Source organism: Solea solea, chromosome 16 (genome assembly GCF_958295425.1).
Source record: "Solea solea chromosome 16, fSolSol10.1, whole genome shotgun sequence".
In the NCBI taxonomy this organism is placed as follows: domain Eukaryota; kingdom Metazoa; phylum Chordata; class Actinopteri; order Pleuronectiformes; family Soleidae; genus Solea; species Solea solea.
The window spans coordinates 1539337-1560496 of NC_081149.1; the positions used below are offsets into that span (position 1 = coordinate 1539337).

At 46.9% G+C, this 21160-nt stretch overlaps 1 protein-coding gene across 1 annotated transcript; it reads right to left on the reverse strand.

The window, feature by feature from the left end:
* Positions 1-25: 25 nt before the first annotated feature.
* bcl2l12 (BCL2 like 12) lies at positions 26-20331 on the reverse strand. The gene is made up of 8 exons (XM_058654735.1): positions 20284-20331; positions 16833-17004; positions 7710-7881; positions 5587-5803; positions 5371-5475; positions 3219-3295; positions 2012-2275; positions 26-602 (listed from the first exon to the last, which is right to left on the reverse strand). Exons 2-8 carry the CDS (start codon positions 17000-17002, stop codon positions 573-575), a joined length of 1035 nt encoding a protein of 344 aa, XP_058510718.1. The 5' UTR covers positions 17003-17004; positions 20284-20331; the 3' UTR covers positions 26-572.
* Between the last annotated feature and the right edge of the window lie 829 nt (positions 20332-21160).

Genomic DNA, 21160 nt, shown 5'->3' on the forward strand with positions numbered 1-21160 from the left:
AATTACATCATAGACTTTTTAAAAAGATATTTTCAGTAATTTAATACAATTATTGTATAAAATAGTGTGACATTACAAAAGAAGTCAGTGGTAGTTTATCAGCTGAATCCACGTAAACTAATATAAATACAGTACTTTCCATATCCCTGTGTGCAGGGTTACTTCATAGTTCCTTCCACTTACAGTACATGGCCGTGGTAACGTTCATATTAAAATGAGCACCAGCATTGATCGTTAGGCACGCGCCCTTTGGGGTCTACCGTCACCATGGTAATAAAATGTTGGTCTGCACAAGATCTGCATGTTCCAAGTGGACAGGAGTGGATTTCTAACATTTCCACTGTTTTTAGAGAAACTGCTGGAAAAAGACACCAACGCTCACCGAATACAAGGGAAATAGCAGCTGCTACATGTAGCTGTTTCAGTTATCTCAGCAACTGATTTAGAGAGTAAAATGCCACCAAATCTCACAGAGGATTTAATAGCATAAGCTATTTAGCAACATCCAATAGCTTATTCTTCTGATCATGTAAAACAAAACAAAAATAAAAAAAACCAGTAGCTCTTAGATTTCAATCAAACTCTTCCAACTCGACGTTCTCCTGAAAAAGAAAAAAAAAGAAAAGACGTTTGTGTTACACTTCCCTTCTCAGATTCACAACAGTTATGTACTGACACTGTTCCACGATGGTCCCGCCCCGCCCCGCCCCGCCCCGCCCCGCCTCGCCTCGACATGGTTTTAGGCTACTCAACGTGGGCGGAGTCATCACTGCACGGCTGCATGAACCGGCAGTGACTTCATTTTACACACACACACACACACACACAGGCACAGAGTGACGAGAGACTTGTAATGCAGTTGTGTTCAGTGTAACTGATTCGTCTGACAGTCACTGGACTGAAATACAGGGTTTGTGACGCCGGTCGTGCTGAATACACCAGACTCCTCTGTTAAATACTGAGATTTTAGACTTTTCCCTGGTAGTTGTTGGCGATGAACCCACGTGTTACGGATTGTTAAGTCTTTTGAACTCATCTTGTTTGTCTGCATTACATCTGAACAGCGATTGGAATGACTGTATTTGTTTGGGACCATGTTTTCTGATTGTTGGTTGAAAGAAAGCTCCAAACCGGTTTATCCTGCATGGTGCGGCATCCCCACAACTGATTTATGGTAGTACGGCAGTGAGTTGTCTCTCAACTCGAAGGATGTGGGTTCAATTCCCAGCTACACGAGTCTACATGCTGATGTGTTGGGTTGCTCCTGACGACTGTGCCGGCAGCTTGTGAATGCGCTGCATAGATGTGCTGAGTGAATGGGTGTGAATGGCAAAAGTGTAGTGTAAAGCAGGTTTGAGTGAAGACTAGAGCGAGATCAAGACTGTGAAGTGCATGTGTTGGTATTTATTATCACTTTCGATTACACCACAATGTGTTTTTCTAATCTGCCTCCATGTTGTATGTAGTGACAAATAGCACTCTTTCTTTTGTGTGCTTGTGTGAGTGCACGCTGGTTTTTCCCTTTCTTGAAATGGTGACAGCTTTTTATTTGTTCGAGCTCCTTTTCCTGGTTGTCTGTACTCACTGGAACAGCCTTTCTTCTAGCCATTTGGGACGGAAGCTCCTTGTATGTATAATGATCAGAGGGTTTCCTTCAAATAATAAAATAAACGGGTGTAAAGTGGCCTGTAAGGTCTAAAAAGAGTATACTTTCCTTCCGTTAGATGTTAGGAAATGTGTTTTAGGGCTCTAGTGACCTAAACACACACACACACACACACACACACATGTGCTGCCAAGAAAAAGAACAAGTTGTCACACCTGAGGCACTAGAGACTGCCAAACACAGGCTCACACCCCGAGCTGAATAAACAGGATATTCTCCACCAACCTCTCAATGATGAGGTACATGTGTGACTTAGGAAAGCTTTATGTTTGAATACTTTACTATCAAACATAAACGTTTACTATCATATAAACATTGAATAATGGTTGTTTCATAATCACTTACCCATCCTCCATGACCCTTAACCCAGGGTGCAAAGGTCTCCATGTAGCATTCTGCAAAGCCCTGCATGCGCACAGCTCCAGTGGCCGTCACTATCCGCCGTGATACCTCCATAGTGACAGCCATGCGTTGCAGTGTCGGACTGGCTGATGGTGGCAATGTGGGGGCCTGAGAAACCTGAGTACTGCTGAAAGTGTCCAGAAGCTGAGTGAACGATGCATAAGAAAGACGAGTGAAGCTGGAGCGCAGGAAAGGATCTGACTGGATCTGTAAACAGACAATGACGCCGTCACTCAAGTGCACATATGGGTGAAGAAAGCCTGAAACTTAACTGCATGTTTATCGAGGGGATATGAAGAGCTGCGTGTTGACACACACACACACACACACACACACACGAATCATACAGAGCAGGTGATCACTTATTCGCTCCCTGTTTCGTGGCTGAAATTCCGATGGCTGCTGTGGCCACGCCCTTTTTTCAGTCAATTTGAATCTTGGATGGGTCTAGTACATTTTGACTCAGATGAGTTCGTTCAGTTAGTAAACTTGCAAAAGGCCAAGATGGACGGCAAATCCAAAATGGACGACTTCCTGTTGAGTCAAGGTCATGGTCCCAATGTGATTTTTTGTCTGTCTTGGGCCAAACCACGGTCCCACCAAATTTTGTGAAATTCAGCGCAACTAAATTTTGACCTGCTCCATAGGCGTTTGACCTGAGGGGGGCGCTACTGAGTCATTTTGCATTGGTTTTTCACATTTCCATTATTTTATCGAATTTTCCGCCAGTTCTGACGTTCAGGCGTCAAACTAGAGATTCAATGTGGAGAAAAATAATCGTTCCTGAAACCTCGCACCACTGTGTGAGTGCTCGGGACCTAAATATGCCATGTTCTATTTGTGATCAGGTCTCTGAGGACCTGAACAGGACCTGAACAGGACTTGCATGTCCAGTGGGTCTGTGTATCGATTCAAATCCGTGTGTTGTTGTTTGTTTATACAGTTGCTTCACAGCTCATTCCCACTCACACTTTCATACAGAGCATCATCTAATGTGCAGCACATCGACACGCTGCCAGTGCAGCCGTCAGAACCTCAACATGAGGTCCAGTGATGGAAGACAACTTGCTCTTCCTCTGAGCTACAGTAGAAGTTCAAAGTTCAAAGTTAGAATTGTGAGTTAAATGTAAAGAAATGAATGACGACCTACCTTAGTGTTGATAGAGTCTCCTTCCATACAGAGCACCTGAGCAAGCTGCTCTATCACTGCCTCTTTGTCACTGACAGCTAAAGGAAACAAGCAACAACCGCACCATCAATGATTGTGAGTCACAAAGTTTGTGTCTTTACTCTTTTGGACAGTTTATGACAGGAAATGACCGTAAAGACGTGCTCAATGACCGTATTTGTGCTGTTGTACAAATACAAAGACATGGAAGATGGAATAAGAGATAAATGATTGACTAAAGGGAAAGTTTGTTTTTGGGGAAGACAGAACATTCTTGTCTGTACTGGCACGCACGGATGAGTAAAAAAATGAAACAATTAAATATCAGTTAAAATGAGTGTGAGTGGATCTGTGTTTCTAGGTAAGATTTGTTCCATAGCTGAGAGGCTCTGACGTTAGTGTGCGATATTGATGAAAATCAATATCCTGATATTTTTGGGGATTTTGCCGATAACGATAATTGGCGATATTGTGCAATCCTCAAAAATGTGTTTGTAAAAGCATGGAAGGCCTGTTGTGCCAGCTCGCTCTTGTTAATAGTGTGTTAGATGATCAAGATCAAGAAAAACAGGTCTTATTTATTAACTTAAACTTAACGAGAGCATTTTAAACTAATGTAAACAATGCTCATGAACATGAGAATGTGGATACACATTGAACTGCTGCCAAAGTTTGCTGACTGTGTTTTGTGTCTTTGACGGCGACTGCGTTGGCACGTAGTTTGCAGATTGGCGTGTTTCGAGTGCCGTGAGTGTGGTCGAGTGAGCGGGATCCACGTTTAGCTATGAAATCCAACTGTTCACTCATGTTTCACTTCAACCACACATGCAGCTACGTTAGCTTGTGCACATGCAGCTACGTTAGCTTGTGCACATGCAGCTACGTTAGCTTGTGCACATGCAGCTACGTAAGCTTGTGCACATGCAGCTACGTAAGCTTGTGCACATGCAGCTACGTTAGCGTTAGCTTGTGCACATGCAGCTACGTAAGCTTGTGCACATGCAGCTACGTAAGCTTGTGCACATGCAGCTACGTTAGCTTGTGCACATGCAGCTACGTTAGCTTGTGCACATGCAGCTACGTAAGCACATGCAGCTACGTTAGCTTGTGCACATGCAGCTACGTTAGCTTGTGCACATGCAGCTACGTAAGCTTGTGCACATGCAGCTACGTTAGCTTGTGCACATGCAGTGAATGTGTGGCTGTTTTGATTGGTTCTTGCAAAATGATTTGGACACACTGGATATTGTGATTTCACACATCGTTAAAACAACAGTTAAGATACTATCATAGATGATGTAAATATCACACACATGAGCAGGAAGAGAGAGCAGAGTGTTGAGAAGACTGGATACATATGGATAAGGAATTATCCTCTTTTGTTGAACTCTTGTGTCAGCGCTTTATAAAACCACACATTTCATAAAAACACAGGACATTTCATCACATTTGAACACTTGACCTCGAGCATGACCTTTGATGGTCACAGTTTCTGACTCAACTTTTTTTGTATGATAATTGACCCTCAAAAGAATCACTGATATTCACAAATGAAGCTCTTATGGCGTGTTTCCACCGGCTCTACTCGCCCAGCCACGGCACAGCGTCGCTGAGTAGATTCTAAGCATGACGTCGTGCCGGCCATTGATTGGTCAGAGCACCGAACAATGCTGAACCGTAGATCAGTCCTAAATATGTAAGACTACCAGGGAAAAGTCTCAAATCTCCATATTTAACAGAGGAGTCTGGTGTATTTATTGTGACCGGCGCCATAAACAAAGTCACCGCAGTTTCACGCAGCCGTGCAGTGATGACTCCGCCCATGTTGAGTAGGTACTAAACCGTGCTGTGTCATGCCGTGCTGAGGCGAGGCGAGCCGGGACCATCGTGGAAAAGAACCATCAGATTTGAAAAGTTGATGTTACATATTAAACTGTTTAAACTGTTTCATGTCAGTTACAGCTGTGATGTAGTTGAAGGTTCCACACACCACACCTGGAGTGCGGTTGCTGAAGTGGAGCAGCAACCAAAAATAAAATGACTCCTCCCACTCATGGGCCAAAACACTTTGAAGTACAAACTTCACACCAGTTTCTGGGACTCCTGAGCTCAGTGGACTCATTTGTGTGGTTACCTGGTGAATTGTGGGCCGTGGGCCTCACGTTGTTGACGCTGGTGGACCTCTGGGCAATCTTCTCCAGCTTCTCTGCGACGTCATCATAGAACTCAGGAGGGTGAGCTGCATGAACGTCACATTTTCCACTGATTACTGTACAAACTTAACGTGCAACAGCAAACAAATCAATGATGAAAGCTTGACATTGAAGTGCAAGGAGGAGGAGGGGCTTACTAGGACAGCCGATGGTTGGTGATTGGAATTTGATGGGCAACGGTGTTGGCTTTGGAGGATGAGGGTCTTCAGCTTCTTTCTCCTTTGCTTTCTCCAACTTTAACCTGAACAACTTTGAGAGCTTTTTCCTAAACTTCTTTTGCTTCTGCTTCTTCTGCTGTTTCTTGTCTTTGTCATCGTCTTCTGAGGTAGAGGAGGGGGAAACGACGACGTCGTCCTGTTGACAAAAGGAGTCTCTGGTCAGGATTAAGGATGTGGATTGTAGAGTATTGACCCACATTAATCCTTTTGATTTCTCTATTACAACAGTGGTATGGAGAGAGACTGGCAGTCCATTTCAATTATATTCATTTAAGATGAGCCGTGGCCAAAAGACGTTCATTCACAACTTCTACTTGATGCAGCAATAGACAGAGCAAGTAAGGTAAGTAAGGCAAGAACGTCTCAACTCTCTGGATTTACTTAGAAAGAAAGACTGGTTATTGGGCAGTGATGAAACCAGGATTATCCTCCACTCTTCTCCCCAGGACTCAAAAATAACCTTAAACATATTTATATTATTATATATATTATATATGGCTACATTTGTGTAGCATCCTGTCACAACAACCTATTGAGATTGATCTGGCACTTCTTGTGTCACTGGATATGATAAATATGGATATACTTTTTAGTTTGGAGTCTTTGTTTCCCATTAACGTAGCACAGTAAACCCACGTTTGCCTCTTTTAGATTCAGATGTTAGAAGAGAACGAGAGGAGCGCGGCTGCACGGAGCACACAACCCCTCACAATAGATGAAAGATTACAAAGGCACACACATATCTAGTGTTAGGACCGAGTATTAGGGCCATATTAATACAGTCGTGATATATTCTAACCTGTTGTTTTAGAAGAGAGAGCAAGAACATGCATCTTTTCTGCAGAAAGAACCAGGCGGACTCTGTAACCCCCGAGGAAATGGCTGCTTTTGTGGAGCAGCAAATAACTGCAACTGGTCGACTGCAGGTTCATCGGTGGATGCATCAGGGTTTGTGGTTTCTCATATGAATCCATACGTCATAAGCCTTGAGGTCTGTGCAGCTGTACTGCTGTGCTCGCCAGACCTCGACTCCTTCTGGATCCAGAACCTTAATTATCAGTTGGATTGTTTCTAGAGAAACCACAAACCCTCTGAATGACCGCTGATGTGTCCACTGATGACCCTGCACCAGTCGACCAGCCATTTCCTCCAGGTCCGCCTGGTTCTTTCTGCAGAAAAGATGCTGATACTCATGACAACGTGATGCTGATGTGCAAAAAGATGAAGTGTCTCCTTGTTTGTGAAAAAGTACAATTCCACCAACAACTCTCCTCTTGTAAAACAACAGCTTTGAATATTACAAATGCATTCTTGTAAATGTATGACTTTATTCTCGAAGTCTGTGAATATTTTTAGTTTTTTTATGTGGCCCTGATACTCTGTCGTACATTATTATACACATGATGTGAAAGAGTGGCTCTGAACCACACGGCACAGCCATCACTCCTGTGTCAGGTCAGCAGTGAGGCTGTCGTGCTGCAGCTCTGGTTCTTACATGTTTTCCATTTTATTAACGACATTAACACTGCACATAACTCACACTGGTCCTGATCTAAAGAGAAGCCATCTCTCCGTCTTACCACAGCTGGGGCTGATGTTTAGCCCATGAAGCCATTTTCACTTTAGTGGATTTGTATAATCGACTAATCTGTCACTGATTCATATTTCAGTGAAATACGACGTGCTTGAATGTCTTGTGTTGTCCACAAAACTAAATGATTCCATTTGAATGATTTCTTTGTGACATGGAGCAAAGAAACCTGAAAATGTTCACATGTAAAGAGACGAATAATCCGAGAACTTGTTTTATTTATTAAAAAACCCCTAAAACTGATTAACCTTCTGTGAATTGTCTCTCCGTAATGTTCATGTCATTATCCACACACACACACACACACACACACACACACACTGGCCAGGATAAGCATGATTTTCTGTTCACCTGTGATGCTGGAGTATTGCATAGTGCACCTTTAAATGTTGTCTAACAACAAACAGGAAGAATGAATGAAATCATGGTCTCTGTGATGTGACACCTGTACCTTGATGTCCCTCTGCAGTGAGTCTTTGGCGTCTTTGGTGGAGAAGCGTGTGGAGTTACGACGAGGCAGCTGCTTTATTAAGTCTCTCAATCCCGACTTCTTCTCATCAGCTGAACTGGCATCTTCAGTCGGAGAATGCACACTGTCCTTGGCTTTTGGCTGTGGCTTGGTACTAGCATGGCAGAGCATCGGAATATGGTGTTAGGTAGTTTGTCACCACATGACGTGTTTACTTGCAGGGCAGGGTGGACTGCTATTCTAGACTGTCTCTGATTTCACTAATATGGTTTTAAAACACTACTTTTGGACTCTTTTATGTTGTTTTTTCTGAACAAGTTATGGGACAAATAAGGGCCAGTTATACTTGCTGCATTCCATAAAACTCCATCACATTACAGTGGCAATTTGTCGCCAGGGTTTTGCACTCATGTGTACATGTATGTTTCCATGGTTACCGTCTACTTTGTTGCTCTTTTGACCTAGAAAGTGGTCTGGGTGTTCCATGTGGTCTGGGTCTGTGTGGACCGCCACGGACATTGGTGACATTAAGGTCACGTGGATCCTAGCAGACCACTGAATGAATAATATGTAATGAATTACTCTGTACAATTAATAAAATATTCATATTGGGACACATGGCAGAGTAGAGAGTAGCACTGTTTATATTCTGATTAAGTAAACCTTTGTTAAACTTAACATTGACTTTGAGTCCTCCAGTCTCGTGTCTTAAAGCTTAACAACATCACATTGTCATCTGCTTAGTTACTTTTAAAATCATCAGCGACAGACGACAGTGACAGACGACAGCGACAGACGATGGCGACAGACGACAGCCACATACGACAGTGACAGACGACAGACGACAGATGACAGCGACAGAAGACAGCGACAGACGACAGACGATGGCGACAGACGACAGCCACATACGACAGTGACAGACGACAGACGATAGACGACAGATGACAGCCACATACGACAGTGACAGACGATAGACGACAGTGACAGACGACAGACGATAGACGACAGATGACAGCCACATACGACAGTGACAGACGATAGACGACAGATGACAGCGACAGAAGACAGTGACAGACGACAGTGACAGAAGACAGTGACAGACGACAGCGACAGACGACAGTGACAGACGACAGACGATGGCGACAGACGACAGCCACATACGACAGTGACAGACGACAGTGACAGACGACAGTGACAGACGACAGCGACAGACGACAGCGACAGACGACAGACGATGGCGACAGACGACAGCCACATACGACAGTGACAGACGACAGACGATAGACGACAGATGACAGATGACAGCCACATACGACAGTGACAGACGATAGACGACAGTGACAGACGACAGACGATAGACGACAGATGACAGCCACATACGACAGTGACAGACGATAGACGACAGCCACATACGACAGTGACAGACGACAGTGACAGACGACAGTGACAGACGACAGCGACAGACGACAGCGACAGACGACAGACGATGGCGACAGACGACAGCCACATACGACAGTGACAGACGACAGACGATAGACGACAGATGACAGCCACAGACGACAGATGACAGCGACAGAAGACAGTGACAGACGACAGTGACAGAAGACAGTGACAGACGACAGTGACAGACGACAGCGACAGACGACAGTGACAGACGACAGCGACAGAAGACAGCCACATACGAAAGTGACAGAAGACAGCTACAGACGACAGCGACAGAAGACAGCCACATACGACAGTGACAGACGACAGCGACAGAAGACAGCTACAGACGACAGCGACAGAAGACAGCCACATACGACAGTGACAGACGACAGCGACAGAAGACAGCTACAGACGACAGCGACAGAAGACAGCCACATATGACAGTGACAGACGACAGCGACAGAAGACAGCCACATACGAAAGTGACAGAAGACAGCTACAGACGACAGCGACAGAAGACAGCCACATACGACAGTGACAGACGACAGCGACAGAAGACAGCTACAGACGACAGCGACAGAAGACAGCCACATACGACAGTGACAGACGACAGCGACAGAAGACAGCCACATACGAAAGTGACAGAAGACAGCTACAGACGACAGCGACAGAAGACAGCTACAGACGACAGTGACAGAAGACAGCCACATACGACAGCGACAGAAGACAGCCACATACGAAAGTGACAGACGACAGCGACAGAAGACAGCTACAGACGACAGTGACAGAAGACAGCCACATACGACAGTGACAGACGACAGCGACAGAAGACAGCCACATACGAAAGTGACAGAAGACAGCTACAGACGACAGCAAAAGAAGACAGCTACAGACGACAGTGACAGAAGACAGCCACATACGACAGTGACAGACGACAGCGACAGAAGACAGCCACATACGAAAGTGACAGACGACAGCGACAGAAGACAGCTACAGACGACAGTGACAGAAGACAGACGACAGTGACAGACGACAGACGACAGCAACAGAAGACAGCCACAGACGACAGTGACAGACGACAGCGACAGAAGACAGCCACATACGACAGTGACAGACGACAGACGACAGCTACAGACGACAGTGACAGACGACAGACGACAGTGACACACGACAGCGACAGAAGACAGCCACATACGACAGTGACAGACGACAGACGACAGCGACAGAAGACAGCCACAAACGACAGCGACAGACGACAGTGACAGATGACAACGACAGAAGACAGTGACAGACGACAGTGACAGACGACAGCCGACAGACGACAGCGACAGAAGACAGTGACAGACGACAGCGACAGACGATGGCGACAGACGACAGCCACATACGACAGTGACAGACGACAGACGACAGATGACAGCGACAGAAGACAGCGACAGACGACAGACGATGGCGACAGACGACAGCCACATACGACAGTGACAGACGACAGACGATAGACGACAGATGACAGCCACATACGACAGTGACAGACGATAGACGACAGTGACAGACGACAGACGATAGACGACAGATGACAGCCACATACGACAGTGACAGACGATAGACGACAGATGACAGCGACAGAAGACAGTGACAGACGACAGTGACAGAAGACAGTGACAGACGACAGCGACAGACGACAGTGACAGACGACAGACGATGGCGACAGACGACAGCCACATACGACAGTGACAGACGACAGTGACAGACGACAGTGACAGACGACAGCGACAGACGACAGCGACAGACGACAGACGATGGCGACAGACGACAGCCACATACGACAGTGACAGACGACAGACGATAGACGACAGATGACAGATGACAGCCACATACGACAGTGACAGACGATAGACGACAGTGACAGACGACAGACGATAGACGACAGATGACAGCCACATACGACAGTGACAGACGATAGACGACAGCCACATACGACAGTGACAGACGACAGTGACAGACGACAGCGACAGACGACAGCGACAGACGACAGACGATGGCGACAGACGACAGCCACATACGACAGTGACAGACGACAGACGATAGACGACAGATGACAGCCACAGACGACAGATGACAGCGACAGAAGACAGTGACAGACGACAGTGACAGAAGACAGTGACAGACGACAGTGACAGACGACAGCGACAGACGACAGTGACAGACGACAGCGTCAGAAGACAGCCACATACGAAAGTGACAGAAGACAGCTACAGACGACAGCGACAGAAGACAGCCACATACGACAGTGACAGACGACAGCGACAGAAGACAGCTACAGACGACAGCGACAGAAGACAGCCACATACGACAGTGACAGACGACAGCGACAGAAGACAGCTACAGACGACAGCGACAGAAGACAGCCACATATGACAGTGACAGACGACAGCGACAGAAGACAGCCACATACGAAAGTGACAGAAGACAGCTACAGACGACAGCGACAGAAGACAGCCACATACGACAGTGACAGACGACAGCGACAGAAGACAGCTACAGACGACAGCGACAGAAGACAGCCACATACGACAGTGACAGACGACAGCGACAGAAGACAGCCACATACGAAAGTGACAGAAGACAGCTACAGACGACAGCGACAGAAGACAGCTACAGACGACAGTGACAGAAGACAGCCACATACGACAGCGACAGAAGACAGCCACATACGAAAGTGACAGACGACAGCGACAGAAGACAGCTACAGACGACAGTGACAGAAGACAGCCACATACGACAGTGACAGACGACAGCGACAGAAGACAGCCACATACGAAAGTGACAGAAGACAGCTACAGACGACAGCAAAAGAAGACAGCTACAGACGACAGTGACAGAAGACAGCCACATACGACAGTGACAGACGACAGCGACAGAAGACAGCCACATACGAAAGTGACAGACGACAGCGACAGAAGACAGCTACAGACGACAGTGACAGAAGACAGGCGACAGTGACAGACGACAGACGACAGCAACAGAAGACAGCCACAGACGACAGTGACAGACGACAGCGACAGAAGACAGCCACATACGACAGTGACAGACGACAGACGACAGCTACAGACGACAGTGACAGACGACAGACGACAGTGACACACGACAGCGACAGAAGACAGCCACATACGACAGTGACAGACGACAGACGACAGCGACAGAAGACAGCCACAAACGACAGCGACAGACGACAGTGACAGATGACAACGACAGAAGACAGTGACAGACGACAGTGACAGACGACAGCCGACAGACGACAGCGACAGAAGACAGTGACAGACGACAGTGACAGACGACAGCGACAGACGACAGCGACAGAAGACAGCAACAGAAGACAGCCACAGACGACAGTGACAGACGGCAGCCTCAGACGACAGTGACAGACGACAGACGACAGCAACAGAAGACAGCCACAGACGACAGCGACAGACGACAGCAACAGAAGACAGCGACAGAAGACAGCGACAGATGACAGCGACAGAAGACAGCCTCAGACGACAGTGACAGAGGACAGCCACAGACGACAGTGACAGACGACAGCAACAGAAGACAGCCACAGACGACAGTGACAGACAACAGCGACAGACGACAGCCACATACGACAGTGACAGACGACAGCGACAGAAGACAGCTACAGACGACAGCGACAGAAGACAGCCACATACGACAGTGACAGACGACAGCGACAGAAGACAGCTACAGACGACAGCGACAGAAGACAGCCACATACGACAGTGACAGACGACAGCGACAGAAGACAGCCACATACGAAAGTGACAGAAGACAGCTACAGACGACAGCGACAGAAGACAGCTACAGACGACAGTGACAGAAGACAGCCACATACGACAGTGACAGACGACAGCGACAGAAGACAGCCACATACGAAAGTGACAGACGACAGCGACAGAAGACAGCTACAGACGACAGTGACAGAAGACAGCCACATACGACAGTGACAGACGACAGCGACAGAAGACAGCCACATACGAAAGTGACAGAAGACAGCTACAGACGACAGCAAAAGAAGACAGCTACAGACGACAGTGACAGAAGACAGCCACATACGACAGTGACAGACGACAGCGACAGAAGACAGCCACATACGAAAGTGACAGACGACAGCAAAAGAAGACAGCTACAGACGACAGTGACAGAAGACAGACGACAGTGACAGACGACAGACGACAGCGACAGAAGACAGCCACAGACGACAGTGACAGACGACAGCGACAGAAGACAGCCACATACGACAGTGACAGACGACAGACGACAGCCACAGACGACAGTGACAGACGACAGACGACAGTGACAGACGACAGCGACAGAAGACAGCCACATACGACAGTGACAGACGACAGACGACAGCGACAGAAGACAGCGACAGAAGACAGCCACAGACGACAGCGACAGACGACAGACGACAGTGACAGATGACAACGACAGAAGACAGTGACAGACGACAGTGACAGACGACAGCCGACAGACGACAGCGACAGAAGACAGTGACAGACGACAGTGACAGACGACAGCGACAGACGACAGCCACAGACGACAGTGACAGACAACAGCAACAGAAGACAGCGACAGAAGACAGTGACAGACGACAGCGACAGAAGACAGCCTCAGATGACAGTGACAGACGACAGCCTCAGACGACAGTGACAGACGACAGACGACAGCAACAGAAGACAGCCACAGACGACAGCGACAGACGACAGCAACAGAAGACAGCGACAGAAGACAGCGACAGATGACAGCGACAGAAGACAGCCTCAGACGACAGCCACAGACGACAGTGACAGACGACAGCAACAGAAGACAGCCACAGACGACAGTGACAGACAACAGCGACAGACGACAGTGACAGAAGACAGCCACATACGACAGTGACAGACGACAGCGACAGAAGACAGCCACATACGAAAGTGACAGACGACAGCGACAGAAGACAGCTACAGACGACAGTGACAGAAGACAGCCACATACGACAGTGACAGACGACAGCGACAGAAGACAGCCACATACGAAAGTGACAGAAGACAGCTACAGACGACAGCAAAAGAAGACAGCTACAGACGACAGTGACAGAAGACAGCCACATACGACAGTGACAGACGACAGCGACAGAAGACAGCTACAGACGACAGTGACAGAAGACAGACGACAGTGACAGACGACAGACGACAGACGACAGCGACAGAAGACAGCCACAGACGACAGTGACAGCGACAGAAGACAGCCACATACGACAGTGACAGACGACAGCAAAAGAAGACAGCTACAGACGACAGTGACAGAAGACAGACGACAGTGACAGACGACAGACGACAGACGACAGCGACAGAAGACAGCCACAGACGACAGTGACAGCGACAGAAGACAGCCACATACGACAGTGACAGACGACAGCCACAGACGACAGTGACAGACGACAGACGACAGTGACAGACGACAGCGACAGAAGACAGCCACATACGACAGTGACAGACGACAGACGACAGCGACAGAAGACAGCCACAGACGACAGCGACAGACGACAGACGACAGTGACAGATGACAACGACAGAAGACAGTGACAGACGACAGTGACAGACGACAGCCGACAGACGACAGCGACAGAAGACAGTGACAGACGACAGCGACAGACGACAGCGACAGACGACAGCCACAGACGACAGTGACAGACGACAGCAACAGAAGACAGCGACAGAAGACAGTGACAGACGACAGCGACAGAAGACAGCATCAGATGACAGTGACAGACGACAGCCTCAGACGACAGTGACAGACGACAGACGACAGCAACAGAAGACAGCCACAGACGACAGCGACAGACGACAGCAACAGAAGACAGCGACAGAAGACAGCGACAGATGACAGCGACAGAAGACAGCCTCAGACGACAGCCACAGACGACAGTGACAGACGACAGCAACAGAAGACAGCCACAGACGACAGTGACAGACAACAGCGACAGACGACAGCGACAGAAGACAGCCACAGACGACAGTGACAGACAACAGTGACAGACGACAGCGACAGAAGACAGCCACAGACGACAGTGACAGACGACAGCGACAGAAGACAGCCACATACGACAGTGACAGACGACAGCGACAGAAGACAGCTACAGACGACAGCGACAGAAGACAGCCACATACGACAGTGACAGACGACAGCGACAGACGACAGCGACAGAAGACAGCCACAGACGACAGTGACAGACAACAGCGACAGACGACAGCGACAGAAGACAGCCACAGACGACAGTGACAAACAACAGTGACAGACGACAGCGACAGACGACAGCGACAGAAGACAGCGACAGAAGACAGCCACAGACGACAGTGACAGACAACAGTGACAGACAACAGCGACAGAAGACAGCCACAGACGACAGTGACAGACGACAGTGACAGACGACAGCGACAGACGACAGCGACAGAAGACAGCCACAGACGACAGCGACAGACGACAGTGACAGACGACAGCGACAGACGACAGCGACAGACGACAGCGACAGAAGACAGCCACAGACAACAGTGACAGACGACAGCGACAGAAGACAGCCACATACGAAAGTGACAGAAGACAGCAACAGAAGACAGCCACAGACGACAGCGACAGAAGACAGCCACAGACGACAGCGACAGACGACAGCAACAGAAGACAGCCACAGACGACAGCGACAGACGACAGCGACAGAAGACAGCCACATACGAAAGTGACAGAAGACAGCAACAGAAGACAGCCACAGACGACAGCGACAGAAGACAGCCACAGACGACAGCGACAGACGACAACCACAGACGACAGTGACAAACAACAGCGACAGACGACAGCGACAGACGACAGCGACAGACGACAGCCACAGACGACAGTGACAGACAACAGTGACAGACGACAGCGACAGAAGACAGCCACAGACGACAGTGACAGACGACAGTGACAGACGACAGCGACAGACGACAGCGACAGAAGACAGCCACAGACGACAGCGACAGACGACAGTGACAGCGACAGACGACAGCGACAGAAGACAGCCACAGACAACAGTGACAGACGACAGCGACAGAAGACAGCCACATACGAAAGTGACAGAAGACAGCCACAGAAGACAGCCACAGACAACAGTGACAGAAGACAGCCACAGACGACAGCGACAGAAGACAGCCACAGAAGACAGCCACAGACGACAGTGACAGACGACAGCGACGGACGACAGCCACAGACGACAGCCACAGACGACAGTGACAGACAACAGTGACAGACGACAGCCACAGACGACAGTGACAGACGACAGCGACAGACGACAGCGACAGACGACAGCCACAGAAGACAGCCACAGACGACAGTGACAGACGACAGCGACAGACGACAGCGACAGACGACAGCCACAGACGACAGCGACAGAAGACAGCCACAGAAGACAGCCACAGACGACAGCGACAGACGACAGCCACAGACAACAGTGACAAACAACAGCGACAGACGACAGCGACAGACGACAGCCACAGACGACAGCGACAGACGACAGCGACAGAAGACAGCCACAGACGACAATAAAATCCCAATAAAATGCTTTGACAGATGAACATCACTCTGGGATCAACAGAGAGTCGTGTCCGTGAGCATTACCTGTACTTGTTGTGGTCTAGGTAAGCACCTCCGACGCGACCAGGCCTCTGTTCTGTGGGAACTGTGACGGCCCGATTGAGGAAAGCTTGGAGGACGAGATGAGTCTCAGTCTTGATCTCCAAAAGAGAGGCGGAGGAGACGGAGGAACGCAAGCCGCTGGATGCTGACATCACTGCAATGACATGGAACACAGATTTTTATTCTGTATTATATAGAAGTATGAGCCATTTTCAAATGCCATAAACTCAGAATAACAGAATAAACACTATGTCCTGTGCTTAACACACACGTACTACAGGCTGTTTATAACTGTAGGTAAACAAAGAGTCTTCTCATTTACAGATCACCAGAAATGAGAAGGCTCCTACACCTGAATGAGAGAACTTCACTGTCACACATTCTCAGATCAAATGCAAGTTGTTGCTGAGTGATAAAGAAAGTGATTTTATGAGAAAACATGTCTGTCAGCAGAGCCACGAGGAAAAAGGATATCACTGAGGAACAGAACAGAGGTTGCTTTCACTCAGTTAAGTAGTTTTAACTGAGTTAGGGTTAGGGTCAGTTAAGTAGTTTTAACTGGGTTAAGGGTTAGGGTCAGTTAAGTAGTTTTAACTGGGTTAGGGTCAGTTAAGTAGTTTTAACTGGGTTAGGGTCAGTTAAGTAGTTTTAACTGGGTTAGGGTCAGTTAAGTAGTTTTAACTGGGTTAGGGTCAGTTAAGTAGTTTTAACTGGGTTAGGGTCAGTTAAGTAGTTTTAACTGGGTTAGGGTTGGGGTCAGTTAAGTAGTTTTAACTGGGTTAGGGTTGGGGTCAGTTAAGTAGTTTTAACTGGGTTAGGGTCAGTTAAGTAGTTTTAACTGGGTTAGGGTCAGTTAAGTAGTTTTAACTGGGTTAGGGTTGGGGTCAGTTAAGTAGTTTTAACTGGGTTAGGGTTGGGGTCAGTTAAGTAGTTTTAACTGGGTTAGGGTTGGGGTCAGTTAAGTAGTTTTAACTGGGTTAGGGTTGGGGTCAGTTAAGTAGTTTTAACTGGGTTAGGGTCAGTTAAGTAGTTTTAACTGAGTTAGGGTTAGGGTCAGTTAAGTAGTTTTAACTGGGTTAAGGGTTAGGGTCAGTTAAGTAGTTTTAACTGGGTTAGGGTCAGTTAAGTAGTTTTAACTGGGTTAGGGTCAGTTAAGTAGTTTTAACTGGGTTAGGGTCAGTTAAGTAGTTTTAACTGGGTTAGGGTCAGTTAAGTAGTTTTAACTGGGTTAGGGTCAGTTAAGTAGTTTTAACTGGGTTAGGGTTGGGGTCAGTTAAGTAGTTTTAACTGGGTTAGGGTTGGGGTCAGTTAAGTAGTTTTAACTGGGTTAGGGTCAGTTAAGTAGTTTTAACTGGGTTAGGGTCAGTTAAGTAGTTTTAACTGGGTTAGGGTTGGGGTCAGTTAAGTAGTTTTAACTGGGTTAGGGTTGGGGTCAGTTAAGTAGTTTTAACTGGGTTAGGGTTGGGGTCAGTTAAGTAGTTTTAACTGGGTTAGGGTTGGGGTCAGTTAAGTAGTTTTAACTGGGTTAGGGTCAGTTAAGTAGTTTTAACTGAGTTAGGGTTAGGGTCAGTTAAGTAGTTTTAACTGGGTTAAGGGTTAGGGTCAGTTAAGTAGTTTTAACTGGGTTAGGGTCAGTTAAGTAGTTTTAACTGGGTTAGGGTCAGTTAAGTAGTTTTAACTGGGTTAGGGTCAGTTAAGTAGTTTTAACTGGGTTAGGGTCAGTTAAGTAGTTTTATATGGGTTAGGGTCAGTTAAGTAGTTTTAACTGGGTTAGGGTTGGGGTCAGTTAAGTAGTTTTAACTGGGTTAGGGTTGGGGTCAGTTAAGTAGTTTTAACTGGGTTAGGGTCAGTTAAGTAGTTTTAACTGGGTTAGGGTCAGTTAAGTAGTTTTAACTGGGTTAGGGTTGGGGTCAGTTAAGTAGTTTTAACTGGGTTAGGGTTGGGGTCAGTTAAGTAGTTTTAACTGGGTTAGGGTTGGGGTCAGTTAAGTAGTTTTAACTGGGTTAGGGTTGGGGTCAGTTAAGTAGTTTTAACTGGGTTAGGGTCAGTTAAGTAGTTTTAACTGGGTTAGGGTCAGTTAAGTAGTTTTAACTGGGTTAGGGTTGGGGTCAGTTAAGTAGTTTTAACTGGGTTAGGGTTGGGGTCAGTTAAGTAGTTTTAACTGGGTTAGGGTTGGGGTCAGTTAAGTAGTTTTAACTGGGTTAGGGTGACGCTGCATTTAAATGAGGGCTATTCCTTAAATACTGTAATCATGCATTGAAGATAGAAACAGGTCCACCACCATCATCACATCACAGGCTAATGTTACATATCTCTGTTATTTTGTTGTGAAAAATGTATTTATTGAATTAAAATAACAACAAATGTGTGTGTAGCTTTATTCCTCCTCAATGATTGTGAATTATGGTCTGCCTTATTGCTAACTAGCTAAGTCAATTCACTTTGATTACTTATTATTTCTTCAAAAACTTAAGGTCATATTTAAAAAGGGCCAAACTAAATATATTTAATACTAAATGAAGTGATTAGTTTTAAGTTGTGTTTTTATTTTTGATTACACAACAGTATTCTAGTCGTCAGAAATATCCTAAACATAACCTGTGAAACTCTTTGGGTTTTCATTTTAACTCAAAGTTGAGAATCTATTCAACAATAATAATAATTAGTGTACAGTAAACATGTCTGATGCAGTAGTTCAGTCGTCATAGGGCCCTAAACACAAGACATCCACAACCTGTCCACAACCTTTGACTGCTAATCACAGTTAAATTAAAATGTCAAATGTCTGTTTATGTCTTCATGTCCATGGATGTGTTATAACAACCTAATAATACATCCATGTTCATACCTTAGCTCAGAATGCAGTGAGACGGTCTCTGACACTTATTCACCTATGTTTTTACTATGGTTCCCGTTCTAACATGAGACGACATCGACAGACCGGTATCAGGTTAGATCCCGGGTTTATGAACTGTGTACTTGTTAGAACCTTTGTGATGTACATGAAAGCACCGACAGTCGAGCGCGGACCGGTGTGACGAGCACGAGCGCAGACCGGTGTGACGAGCACGAGCGCGGACCTACGACGAGCTTCAGGAAATGCGAACGTGACTGCGCGCTTTTTTTCACATCACATCAGCACGAGAACCTGAATCAGGGACACGGTTCGTCCTAGAATCGTGTCCCTGATTCCGGTTCAGGAGTAAGTGTCTTTGACAGAACTTTAGTACAAACTAACTTCGTTTCCTCGTGGACACGAAGGAGAGGAGCCGACATTCCCACCACATTCCACGACAGTGAGTGAGACACCGAACACTTCCCTCACTCTCTGTCTGTCTGTCTGTCTGTCTCTCTGTCTGTCTGTCGCTGGACACACCAACATCCGACTTTACGTAAAAAGGACAGATTAATATTATTTGAACTATATTCCTACCTCCGTGTGTGTGTGTGTGTGTGTGTGTTTCAGCGCGTCCTCGCTCTCTCTCTCTCTCTCTCTCTCTCTCTCTCTCTCGTGTGTGAGTGACAGCAGTGGGAGGAGCTATTCCTCGTCTACCAGTGAGTCGGAAGTTATTTTATTCTTAAGAATCAAAACCAAAAGTAAACACGTGCTCAGTTGTTCTGTTTTTGATTGTATTTGATTGACAGAACAAATAATATTCCATAAAATCACAGCAAGGCTCCTATTGATACCAGCTGTCAATCACAGTGTCCACTTACATCCAAGGCATCAGCGAACCAAGCGAGCAAGCTGCTGCTTAGGGCCCCGTGACCACCAGGGGGCCCCAAGAGCAAAACAATTGTTTTTATGTTATGTTACACACATATCAGTGTCCTCGAGGGAAAAAACACAAAAAACAGTGACATGTGGTGAATTTAAGACGAGACTTTAGTCTTTAGTGAAAACACAGCCCAGTGTGTGTGTGTGTGTGTGTGTGTGTGTGTGTGTGTTTACTCACATGAAGAGAATAAAGTTTGACTTGTTTACATTACATTACATTACATCACATGACACTTAGCAGACGCTTTTATCCAAAGCGACTTACAATGGAATTGAATACAATCAGCCAGGGGTGGAGTCGAACTTGCGACCATGATGTCTTTCGCACACACTTTTATGTTGCGCGTGTGTGTGTGTGTGTGTGGATGTGAGGACACGAGGACACGGCAGGCTGCGGGGAAACATGTTGTCTACAAAGTAAATCCAGCCTCTTCTTCTTCTTCTTCTTCGTCACCTAAAGTAAAAAAACATCACTCTTTCATTGTCTCCGTTACCGCATAAGTTAAGTTTCCCTTTTGAAATCGCACCATGC

Excerpts from the sequence above, each read along its gene's own strand:
- bcl2l12 (XM_058654735.1), bottom strand. The coding sequence starts at position 17,002 with ATGTCAGCATCCAGCGGCTTGCGTTCCTCCGTCTCCTCCGCCTCTCTT. Across the intron at positions 5,476-5,586 it reads ACCAACCATCGGCTGTCCTA|CTCACCCTCCTGAGTTCTAT; the intron begins GTAAGCCCCTCC and ends ACGTTCATGCAG. Across the intron at positions 603-2,011 it reads TTAAGGGTCATGGAGGATGG|GAGAACGTCGAGTTGGAAGA; the intron begins GTAAGTGATTAT and ends TTTCTTTTTCAG.